At 41.9% G+C, this 12,651-nt stretch overlaps 1 protein-coding gene across 1 annotated transcript in view; it reads left to right on the top strand.

Moving 5' to 3' along the window:
- The first annotated feature begins 2,894 nt into the window (after window positions 1–2,894).
- Window positions 2,895–12,651, top strand: part of IGSF10 (immunoglobulin superfamily member 10) — a 35,304-nt gene continuing 25,547 nt past the window's right edge. Inside the window, exons 1-2 of the mRNA XM_069975444.1 lie at window positions 2,895–3,317; window positions 7,048–7,271. Coding sequence (XP_069831545.1) covers window positions 7,078–7,271 — 194 coding nt within the window. The 5' untranslated portion in view covers window positions 2,895–3,317; window positions 7,048–7,077. The remainder of the gene's footprint in view (window positions 3,318–7,047; window positions 7,272–12,651) is intronic.

Raw genomic sequence — 12,651 nt, 5'->3', positions numbered from 1 at the left:
CCGCAGCCCCCGGCTGCACGATCCCCTGCAGCCCCCGGCCGCACGATGGCCCCCCCGCAGCACTGATCGCTCCCCTGCAGCTCTGATTGTGCATCCGGGGGCTGCGGGGGGCGATCGTGCGGCCGGCGGCTGCGATCGTGCGGCCGGGGGCTGCGGGGGATCGTGTGGTCGGGGGCTGCAGGGGATCATGCATCTCTGCTGCAATTTTGTCTGCCATTGAAAGAATAGGACCGGGATCCGCAGCGAGTCTCGCTGCAAATACGCAGCGAGGTAACTCGCTGCGGATCCGGCAAGTGTGTTTGTCCCCTTAATCACCAACAACGCCATGTGTGAACATGGCCTAAATATTTTTCTGTTTATATTTTTTGCAAATAATAAAATTAACATCTTATTTAGCTGTGAGTCTATCTATCTATCTATCTTTTATCTATCTATCTATCTATCTATCTATCTATCTCCTATCTATCTATCTATCTATCTATCTAGCACAGAAGAAAGCCGCACATCCAAAGGCAAAGGAGCGGGCGCCAGCGGAGAAAGTCCCTTGGCCGGGGCGGACTATCTATCTATCTATCTATCTATCTATCTATCTATCTATCTTTTATCTATCTATTTATCTTCTATCTACCATCTATCTATCTATCTATCTATCTATCTACTGTATCTATCTATCTATCTATCTATCTATCTATCGTCTATCTCATATCTATGTTTAGCTATCTTTATCTTCAATCTATCTCCTATTTTGTGGAATTTACTGCCCTAGAGGTCCATGTTACACAGTTAATCTACATGGCTTGCACACAAACTGACTCTCCATTCTCAGCTTTCAGTCTGCCTTTATGTCTGTGTTGGTTCAGATACTAGCCGGGTGACAGGTTTATGCCACCTTATTTATATTCCTATTGCCAGCTCGAGAGGCTGGCCCCATGGCCAAAATTAGCACATTGTATTTATTGACTCACTTATCCCATTTAGATTGTCAGCTTTTTTTAGCCTTATTCTACGATATTTTCACATTATTTGTTGTTTATTTTGGATGTGTCACTTTACCTGCTCCAGGTCTTGGAGTAGTAGAGAGAATGTTTGCTGGTGTTCTATGGCTGCAGGGCTTTAGCTGGTTTAGCACACTCTTTACACCAGTCAGTAGAGGAGTTAGCAGCCATTACCACACTCAAGATCATTACACAGCCTGTTAGTGATTTACGACCTGGTGAGGAAGGCAGAGACCACCAGGAGGATAGTGACAGCTATTTCTTCTGCTTGGCCACTTCTACTGGGAATGTGTCTACACAACACAACTCATCGACACAAGCTTACAAGTGGACATCTATAGATCACAGGACTATGACCAGACGGTTAATTTAGCACTGGGACTTTACTATATGTTGTTGAGTACCCTTATTTACAATGTTTACATTGGCTATATCTAGGTTTTTCTGTAGAGCACTAAGAAGTCATGACAGCTGCTTTATCTATACATGTTTAGGGGTAGTAGTAATACTTTGTTTTCAACTGTACTGTTTCTTTTGAGAACCCTGATAACTTACTAACTTAGGCCTTATTCACATGTTCAGTTTTGTTTTCAAGTCCGTAGAGTACCCCAGCATAATCCGCTAAAAATTACGGATTTGGCATCTGTATTGCATCCGTATTTCCGTAAATCAGTTTTTTTTTTTTTTTTTTTTTTTTACTGGCTGTACAATACTAGTTAATAAAGTTAGTAGGTTACCCTAAAAAAGTCACATAATCGCTTGTGGTTGCATAAAAACACAACCTTCTGACCTATGAGTCATCCGTGTTTCTTTTTACAGAATTACGGATGCCAAACCGGTTACAATCTGTAAAAAATAGCGGATCCTATTGATTGCTATGATAGGATCCAGAAATAAATCTGGGTCCACATTGGTTTGCATCATTGTAATCTACTGATGCCTAATAGACATCAATGTGCTCTAACTCGAATACAGAAATACGGATCCGTAAAATACGGGAAGTGTGAATAAGGCCTTAAAGGTGTTATCTAGCATTAGAAAAACATGGCCACTTTCTTCCAGAGACATCACCAATCTTGTCTCCATTTCAGGGGTGGATTGCAATTAAAGGAGTTATCCAGCGCTATGAAAACATGGCCACTTTCCCCCCTCTCTTGTCTCCAGTTCAGGTGTGATTTACAATTAATTAAGCTCCATTTACTTCAATGGAACTGAGTTTTAAACCACACCCAATCCGGAGACAAGAGAGGGGGAAAAGTGGCCATGTTTTTGTAGCACTAGATAACCCTTTTAAGCTCCATTCATTGCAATAGAACTGAGGTGCAAAACCCCACCCAAACTGGAGACAAGAGTTTTGGCCATGTTTTTCTTACGTTGGATAGCCCCTTTAAGACATTGCCAATTATCAAGTCACTGGGAAGATCACAGTACACAGTGTAATATCAGTAATAACTGTTCAGCCTGGCAAATCTTATCGGTATAAGTGATGGTAAATGTACAGCAGAAGTGATTTGTCATACTATTACATGGACAGGGAAATAACAGGACAGGTTGCATGCAGTGAAGGTCACTATATGGCTGTAGGTGCTGGAGTGCCTTTACTAGTCTTCAGCAATGATTTTTACTTCAATGTCGATCAATGTTGGTGACATCACTCTTTTATTCTGAATTGTCCGTAATCCTAAATTTAACCGCTTGCACTGACATTTAGAAGGGATGCATACATTGTGTTACCAAAAATACAGGGAGCATATCGGGTGTCAGTGACATCAGATGGTGCATGCCTTGTGCTGTGTTCCTCCTGTGAACTCCTAGGATGTGATGCTGGGCTGCAGCTCCACTCTCCTTGTGCTCCTATATTCTCTCCAACACAGAGGAAGACTGCAGGGGGCAGAGGGGAGACACAGACTGATGACTCAAGAAAGGAATTCCAAAACTATATGAAGAGATAGAAAGACAACTTCTGCCTTTACTGGGAACAGATGGAGAGAGACCTGTGAGAAGCAGAACTGCTGCAAAGCTCTAGAGAGGACACAGCAAATCACACAGGCTGGATGCACAGTTATCAGTGGGAAACAAATAAGAGCCATAAGTGAAGTGTGTGCTGCATGTAATACAATGCCTGGAGGAACACTCACTGCACATGTCTCCGGCTCATTATGGAGAGGTTTAAAGCCATAAAAGCAAAGAAACATCACTGACATCTGGAGGGGATAACAGTATCATTAACCTGTGTTATTAGGGTGGACACTCCGCTTGTGAGCCGCACTACTGTACAGTCTGTACATCACATAGGGGAATCCTGCAACATCCAAGTACCAGGTACTGTTCTCGCTTTATACATGTGTATGTACTTACCTTTATCTGAAAGCCATAAGTTCATTGAACACTATTAACATATAAATGTTTCCGCTTAATTAGCTCTTTTGTATATATATATTGTGTAAATGTCAATTCCCAAAATATTCTTACTCTTAGAATAGTGGTATGACAATATAAGCCAAAATTCAGATTTCTCATTAAGAAATCTGAATACTGTAAGATAAGGGCCAATTTGGGCAGGCTATTGCCCATGAATAGGACTGAAGGCTGTCATACTATGATCTGTGGTCTGCTGATGGATTAACAGCGGATCCACATGAAATTTCAATTGGGCTACCTACCTAGTATACTGATTTACATAGAAATGATGAGAGAATTACCAGTACCCCATTCATGCATGTATTATAGCTTTCTGCATCCATAGCTGTAATACAGAGAACGCTCCTGAAAGTTCCAGTTAAGACTCCAGTCTCCATACTGTACCTTGCACAACTGTAAACAATTCTAATTATAAGACCAAATTGCAGTTTATACAGTGCACAGATGTCAGCCTTTTTTCATTAATATAAAAAAAAACTTGAACCTAAATATACTTTTATTTTTCTGAATGTAGCCCTGGATTTGCCTGTTTAATAAGGGTGCAAAATACTGACCAAGTCTGGGTTCACATTACGTAAAAAACACGGCCGTATTTCATAACAACGGCTGTTGTTTGCGCAAATACGGCCGTTGTTATGGAATACGGCCGTGTTTTTTACGTAGTGTGAGCATAGCCCAAATCTGCACAGTATGAACAACTTGTTGTGCTCTTGTTAAGGACAGACACAAAGAGCATAGAACTCACCCCTCATCATAGAGCACCCCCCCTTATGTCTGCATTAGTACACATGAAGTATTTATGCCCCTGGCACTTGTACAATATTATTAGAAAGAATAAGTTAAATCATAGGGTTAAGTGGTGCTACCTGTACCGACCAAGAACAGATTAGATCTAGAGATGAGTAAACCGGGTTCGGGTTCGAGTCGATCCAAACCTGAACGTTCAGTATTTGATTAGCGGTGGCTGCTGAACTTGGATAAAGCTCTAAGGTTGTCTGGAAAACATGGATACAGCCAATGACTATATCCATGATTTCCACATAGCCTTAGGGCTTTATCCAACTTCAGCAGCCACCGCTAATTAAATGCCAAAAGTTCGGGTTCGGATCGACTCAAGCATGCTCGAGGTTCGCTCATCTCTAAGTAGATCATATAATATACACATTTTTGTGAGAAACTCATTGAATTCAGCTGGATAGAGAAATGAATGCCATTGCCCTACAATGTACAAGTGTACCGGTAATAAAATAATAAAGGGATTACAATAAGACGCAGCCAGAAATGTTAACACAACCATCCAAAACACAGAGATGCATAATAACAATATGTATTTATATAACACCAATGTATTCTACAGTGCTGTACAGAGCATTTCATCCTATTGGTCCTTATCCCCATAGATACCTTGGGAGTTGTACACTGGATGCAGTCACTAGTCTCTAGCTCTTATATAACTTCTGTGGTTATTTGCCAGTCTCCCAGTCCATTCCCCCATCACCACCACCAGGAAGGCCCTCACATACACAAAGGCTTCATGTTTCATCTACAAGACGGAACTACTGGAACCCACGTTCTGCAGAAGAAGGGAAAGGAAAGTCAATAAAATGATCACAGCATATTTTCTTCTTGGAATCCTACCTAGCCAGGGCTATCCATCTTCTCGTAATAGTTCGTTTTCCTTGGAATGCCTGCTTGGCAACCGGGAAGCTGACGCGTTCTTTGGCACTGGTCTGTGCTTTGACAATTTCAGAATGTTGTTAATGGATGAAACATGTTTGTAAGTTACAACTATTGGGGTTATTCAGGTTTGAGTCTCAGAATGTGCTTAGATGGCAACTACCAAAAATGACGTTTTTTTACTGACATGTCTCAATAGTGTGAAAAAAAAAATTCTGCTACCATGGAATTTGAACTGAATAAAACTTGACAATTGTACCTGCACCTTTGAGCACATTATAAATATTATGAGTATTACCCATTGGTCAGACACCTGTTTTCTCCCAGTCTGTGAACAGTGAACACCACTCTTCCCTTTTCAGCAAAGAAACATGTCAAAGAATCTCTATTGAGTGCCATAGAACATCCACTATGTTCAGCATCTGCCCATTCTATTGGATTATTTAAGATGGTCATTAGTCTTACAAATATTAAGTATAGTATCTACAAAGATACATAACACTTTCTTGGCATTTTATGATAACCTAATCCATACTTTCCAGAATTTTTTAGAATTCAAACCAACCAATCCTTTCAATTTGAGTTCAATTAAGGATCCAAAATCTGGATGCTCAAACACTGGAGAGAAGGCATCATGTTTCCAAAAAGAGCAAGGTGGTTATCATTCAGTTTCAATAAAGTAAAGGCCAAGGGCAACATCTGCTTGGAGGTTGTGCTGTATGTTAGAAATGTGTCCGCTTCAGTTACCTCCAGGTGCTTTTCTCCCACACTCCAAAAACATACTTGTAGGTTACGTGGCTTCCTATGAAAGTGGCCCTAAAGTTTGCTTGTCCAAGATAAGGAAGTTAGCCCAGCTGGAGACCGGGACTAATGTGAATGGTGAATCTGTGCACTGCATTGAGGTATATGTTGGAGTTGTATAATGTAGAGGAAATAAATAATAAAGGCACTGATGGCTAAAAGACAAAAAGAGCGATTTCTAAATAATGTTGAGCGAACTTGCCGAACGTTTAGGTTTTGTCCCAACCCGGTTGCTCAGCACTTGACCCCCAGTTCAACAGCGAATCCAATGTTTATTCAGCCAAGTTCCATATGTTTCAACCATTGGTCTTTTTCAAATATATCTCAATTGAAAAAGACCATCACTGGTCAAAACCTTGTATGACACTTATGGCTGAATAAACTGTTGGAGTCAAAAGTCAAAAGTTTTGAGCAGTCAAGTTGATCTTAGTTTTCAGATGCCGAAAGCTAATGATAATATATATTTTTTTTATTTTGGTACAGATATATTGCCATTTAAAAGTAACAACAGGAAGTGCAGCCATATTGTAATCTTTTTAAATGAGTTTCTTAGAAAATATAAGGGGAACCTGTCACCCTCCCTGCCGGGGTGAAGGCCGCCCGACCCCCCGCTAGAGACCCTTATACTTACCCCTTCTCTTCAAGTCCCGAGCCTGGAGCCGGTCCCGGGACAGAGATATCACCGTCGGGAGCCATGCACACGCGCTCCTGAGATGAGTCCGACGCCCATAGAAAATGAATGGCTCGGACTCATCTCAGGAGTGTGGGCCTGAGATGAGTAACACCTTTTTGAAAATGTATTCAAACATTTCCAGGAGGAATAAAAGAGCACAATGCCAAGTTGTGAAGAAAGATGTTCCAGCGCCATTATTTTATTTACAGTATAATTATTTTTTACAGTATAACGATTTGCATTAATAGACAGGTTGGGAGATCCTATTCAGAAGAAAGTGAGATGGGAAAAGCAGGGCTTAGCCAAGCGCTCAGCACCCATGCCCTGACCAATTAAAGCTTTATTGTCATTTTTAAATGACAAGAACACTTGAAGTCATATTTCAAGTAAATGGGTCACAAGTTAACTTTCTCCTGTTTATAGTTTTGTATCACAGGTTACAAGTATTTACAAAATATGCATTCTTTTCTTTTCTCTTAGGGTGATGCTACTTTAAAATAACCAGTAAGGATGAAATCAGACAGACATCATACAAGTCTACCTGGCTATGTTCTTCTCCTTTGGCTTGCTGTACTTCCTGCACATGGCATGGCATGTCCCAAACCCTGTGCCTGTTATGTTAAAACAGAAGTCCATTGCACCTTCAGATATCTCAATGTCATCCCTAAGCAGATCCAGACTGATGTGGAGCGCATCAATTTAGGGTATGTCCCATACGTTCAAATGTAAAATATGCAGACATTATAAATTAGTGTTTACACTGAGAAAATGTAAGGCTGAGATTGATCAAACCTTGTGTAGAGGAGTAGTGGAGTTGTACCCCATAGAAACCAATCAGATTTCAGCTTTAATTTTTCAGAGACCCTCATCTCCCCCATAAGGTATAAAAAGGTTGCCTTGGATGTATAACCCCCCTTGTTTAGTAGGGATGGTGTAGGATCTGATGGTACTTAAAGGGGTTGGCCACTTTATAGTAAAATAGTCCAGTGTACAGTATTAATTATACTCACTGTGTATACTGACAGCAGCTCCCTGTGTACCTCGTAGAGCTAATATCAGACTCCCCTCCTTCAGGCTGGGCTGCTCTGTGGGGAGTCTGTCCATAAGATGGCTAACATAGAGGAGCAGGTGACCATGCCCCACCCCTCAGTGTTCAACATTGAGCCTGTGTATGCCTATAGAGGACACTGGCGGCGGGGCATGGTTACATGATCTTCAATGTCGGCCATATTATGGACAGACTCACCACAGAGGAGGACTGCCCAGTCTGGAGGAGAGAAGACAGATTTTAGCTCTATGAGGTACACAGGGAGCTGCTGTAAGTAAGGGCTGTGGGTACACCTACTAATATTGTACAATGAGCAATTTTACTATAAAGTGGCAAACCCCTTTAAGTGCATATTGTGACACACAGCACAGTGTTAGAGGGAAATGTGAGAATGGATATGAGGCTGTTAAGAGAGTCTAGTCTCTCAAGCCTGTCTGCATAGTGGGAGGTGATTTGCTGAACTATAAGTGGATACAATTGAGAAACAAGGAACTAAGAATGTCATAAGGTGAGAAGGAGCTGCGGAATAGGTCCCTGGACAATAGGACAATGCCCTAACAGTAACCCTAATTCTGGCCTATGCCATCACTTTATGATTTGTTGTGGGCCAACCTCTGAGACCCTCGCTGATCCTGAGAATGAAGCAGCCACAGTGCTGATTCAGCTCTACAGTTGTTCACTGTTTTTCTCCTACACAGCAGAGATGCAGCCCCTTAATTCACAGGATCTGGCATCGCTGACCATAAACAGCGACATATTTAGGGGAAAATGCTTTTTTTTTTTTTATCATTGAGGTTAGTGGATAATGGGGAAAAAACTAATGCAAACTGGTGTGAGCTGCTTTTTAAGCAGTTTATGGTGCTCTAGGCACTTTGTGTGCTTCTGTATGTTTCCTCCATGAGGCATGGTGCATCTTTTCTTCTGAATCCTATATACAGTACAAACCTGTGTCTGCCTCTATATAAAATCAGATAGACGAAGGAAACTATGGCTGCTGTATGTGGGACGGTACGTGGGATATAAGGCTATTTTTACATGGATGTATTTTCCATCCTATTCTGTCCATCATACTGTCCTTATCAATCTTTTGGACATTTCCTGGAGCATATGTTTATTTGAAATATAGCATATGCTAGTTTAATCTGTTTCGCAGAAGCCAAGCGCTTATTCAAGTCTATGTAGAGTGTTCAAAATACAGATGAATCCATATGTTTAAGGTATGTCACCAGTTTTATATCTGTATTTCAAAGAAGCTTTCTTATGCTTTATCTGGCTTTCTGTCACCTTTTACAATGTTTTTGATGAAAAGTCAAAAATTCTGGAACCCCCATGGACTCTTAAAGTCAACGGAAGCTATGACACATGACACATCAGAAGCAGAAGTGAGGATATAATGTTCATTGAGACATTGTAAATCTGTATTCCATATATAAAGATAAGCTAATTTACAGTAAGTATGGATTAGTCCGAACTTCATATAGCGGAAGTCGATTTGTTGGCTTAATAGAGGAACCCAAAGTAACACCAGGCATAATTCCCAGCATGAGGCAATTCCTGCTAAGCTGCTGTTATATATATATATATATATATATATATATATATATATATATTTACAGTTAAAGACAGCGTCTTTTCAATATCCCAAAATTTCTTTTATTTTTACATATGTATACAAAAAAGACAACGATGGTTCGGCCCTTTAAGACATATTGAGCCTTTCTCCTAACCTGAGAGTCGTATACGTACACTGCTCATTTCTCCATGCTGCCGCCATGCTTTAATAGTGATTAACCAGTCTATTTATTTTCTTAACAGCTCACAGAGAGAATTTCAGATACATATTAGAGGGAATGTTTATATACGCACCATGGGGCCGCTGCTTCTTTAATAACATAAAAGACAACCTCCTCCTGAGGAATAAATACATAAATGCCTTACTATGAGGGAAATCGATTTGTAAGTGAAAAAGAGAGGAAAAAGCTAAGAGTAGCTAATGATCTCCAGATGTCCACAGCTCCTGTTTCCCTAGACACTGAAATAACACTGAGCTGTCAGTGACAGACTCTAGTACCTGACTAATGTATATACAGTAGTTATACAGTAAATTGGGATAAATATATACAGTAATTAAAGGTTAACATTGCAGAAACAGATAAATGGTTCCACCATAATCATGGTTTTTACTGGACATAGAGTAAGGCTCTGTTCACACTGGAATTTAGATTCCATTACATCAGGCCTCTGTTGCCTCTGATGGGCAGAACAGCATAGTCTAATTGCTACCAAGAAAAAAAAAAAAACTGACAGATCCAATTAAAACTTCAGACTCATGGAGACTGTACAGCGGTGCATGGATGGTGTGCAGATCTCTAGAAAGAACATACAACCTCTGTAACCTGCTGTACAGGCTCAGTCAGCTACCATATGTATGAAGCTATCCTTACCCTCCTGTCAGCCAATAGAAGACAGAGGCAGTTCTTGCAGCTGCTGTGCCAGTACTACGTAATAATATGGCAGTTGATGAGACAGATGTAAAGTCGGGGCCAGGAGAAGGAGGCAGTCAGGTCTCAACTCTTCACTAAACAGTAGAGAGATTATTTAAGCAACTTGATTCAAACTTAAAGCAAGAATGTCCATCTCCTAAATCTTGCCCTCTGCCATTCATTAATTGTACGGTACAATTCAGGAATTGGCTGCTCCTGTTCATGGTGCACTGCATAGCGACCAGTGCTGTCCCCTCAGAGACTCCAATCTGCCCAAGGAGAGATGCTTATCTCACCTCATGGCAAATGTGGCCCTGTCTGTACCTTAGTCTAAATGTGGCCATACACCTTTAAAGGAGAAGTCCGGCGAAAATTCTTATTTAAGTATTGTATTGCCCCCCATCATCCTCTCCAGTGTGCTGTGGCTACTGGAGAGGATGATGGCAGAGGGATGCTCAGTGTCCCTCCAGTGCCCTGTGTCCCTCAGTGTCCCCCTGCCATCACCCTCTCCAGCAGCCACAGCTTGCACAGCTCTGGGAGTCGGGTCGTGACATCACCATGTTATCCAGGAAGTGAAGCCTTGATGCAGTAGAAAGTGCAGGAAAAAAAGCACTTTATAAGCATTTCTCGTAATAAGTGTATATTGGGGATTTGTATAACTTTTCGGGGCAATACAATACTTTAATAAAAAATTTTGCCGGACTTCTCCTTTAATAACTGACAATCAAACAATTTTTTGGCAGCCAGTTATCTCTTCCATCCAGCCTCCACCCTCTGCATAAACTGGAAAGTGAGAGAAGGGTTAAGCCACAGCCAGAGCAGCCAGGCAGTGATTTTCCACACCCAACCCTTACCTCCACCAACATCATTTGTCGGTGGTCGATTGGGAGAGACCCATACACGCTACACGTATTATTTATTTCATGGTAAATATTTATCATTTATCCCATGGTAACTATGTAATGTTCTTTACATCAAAGTAAAATGTTAATGTTTGTTCTAAGAATAAGAGCATAGAGTAAAGGCCCTGTTACACTGGTGCGATTATTCATAAAATAGTTCAATTTACCTTTGGTGTAAAGGGCCCACTGATTGCTCAATGTTTGCAGCACTGTTCATAGTGTAAAAAGGGGTGCCCTGCTGACAATAATAGAAGTTAAAGGGTATTCTGCCCATGCATTTAAAAGTAAAAAGTTCAAAAAAAAAACCTGGTCCTAATATCCTACTTCTCCCAATTTTTTTAATACCCCTCCCGCACTTTTCTAAGTTTTTGTATATGTGAAGATGGCGCTTGCCAGCAAACTATAGATGTGTACATCCTCCGGCACACCGTGCATTACCCTCGTCTAAGTGTAAAGTCTATAGCACTCCGCTTTGACAGTGGATTTTCATTCCGCTGCGAGAATATAGTGCTATAGTCTTAGAAAATTTCCTTACTGTGCTGCTGAGAAACACTCCCCTACAGCTTCTTGCTGCTTAATGTATCCATGTTATTTTTCAGACACACATACATTCAGCAGCAAGAGGCTATAGGAGAATGTTTCACAACAGCACAGTATGGAAATTTTCAAAGGCTACGGACACCTATGGGGGAAAGGCAAGGCCCACTGACATCTCAGAACAGGGATGTCAGTCAATCACATGTCCGCAGTCTCTACAGTGGGCAGGATTGTAAGCTCTAACCAGGCCAACTGAAGGGATGGAGGACATGTGATCCATGTCTCCAAAGGGAGGGGGAAGGAGGCAGAAGCGTGACTGAGAGGATTCCGTCTAGCAGCTTTTCAGTGTCCAGAGGGGGTAAGTGGTGTAATTACATGATAATACACACATATAAAGGTAGTCGTCAGGGGCGTGGCCTGACCAGCGATGTGAGCGGCTGCATGTCTTAGTGCTCCTGCCTAAGTATCCGGCAATTATCCTTCTCCCAGCGCGAATATCGGCATTGTTTGCTCACCTGTCGCTTCTTCTCACCCTCTGGACGTGGGCGATCGTGATTAAAGATGCGGGGAGGTACAAAGTCCCGTACCAGGACCGGGAAAGACACAGGCAGTGCCATGCCAGTGAAGCAAGATGGCGCCGCGGCTCCTGACCGCATGAAGGAGGTGGCGGCGCGGCTTGAAAACTTTATACACAGTGCGGTGGTCAAATCGGGTGAGTCTGAGACAGTATCCTCAGCTGAGTGGGCAGAGGACTCCCCGGGATCGGAGGGGCACACCCAAGATATACCTGCAGGGCCGTCACATGCCCTTGATGATGGCGGTCAGGAGACTGCCTATGCAACTGGAGCCCCTCTGAAGCATGACGCAGCACAGATTACAGAGCCGACATTGAAAGACGTTTACTCTGTAGTCCTGGCTCTTAATAATAATGTGGAATCTATTAAGGATGAAGTGTCCCTGATAAGACAGGACCTAAGGAAGACTAATGACCGTATCACTGAAATGGAGAATAGAGTGGGGGAGCTGGAGGACAAGATCCCTCCTAGGGCCAGAGACTTAAAACGTGTTATCCACAATGTCTGGTTGCTCATCTCTAAATCTGACGACCTAGAAA

Source organism: Dendropsophus ebraccatus, chromosome 6 (genome assembly GCF_027789765.1).
Source record: "Dendropsophus ebraccatus isolate aDenEbr1 chromosome 6, aDenEbr1.pat, whole genome shotgun sequence".
Lineage (NCBI taxonomy): Eukaryota > Metazoa > Chordata > Amphibia > Anura > Hylidae > Dendropsophus > Dendropsophus ebraccatus.
Note: the sequence above shows the minus strand (reverse complement) of the source record. Positions and strands in the feature narration are given on the sequence as shown.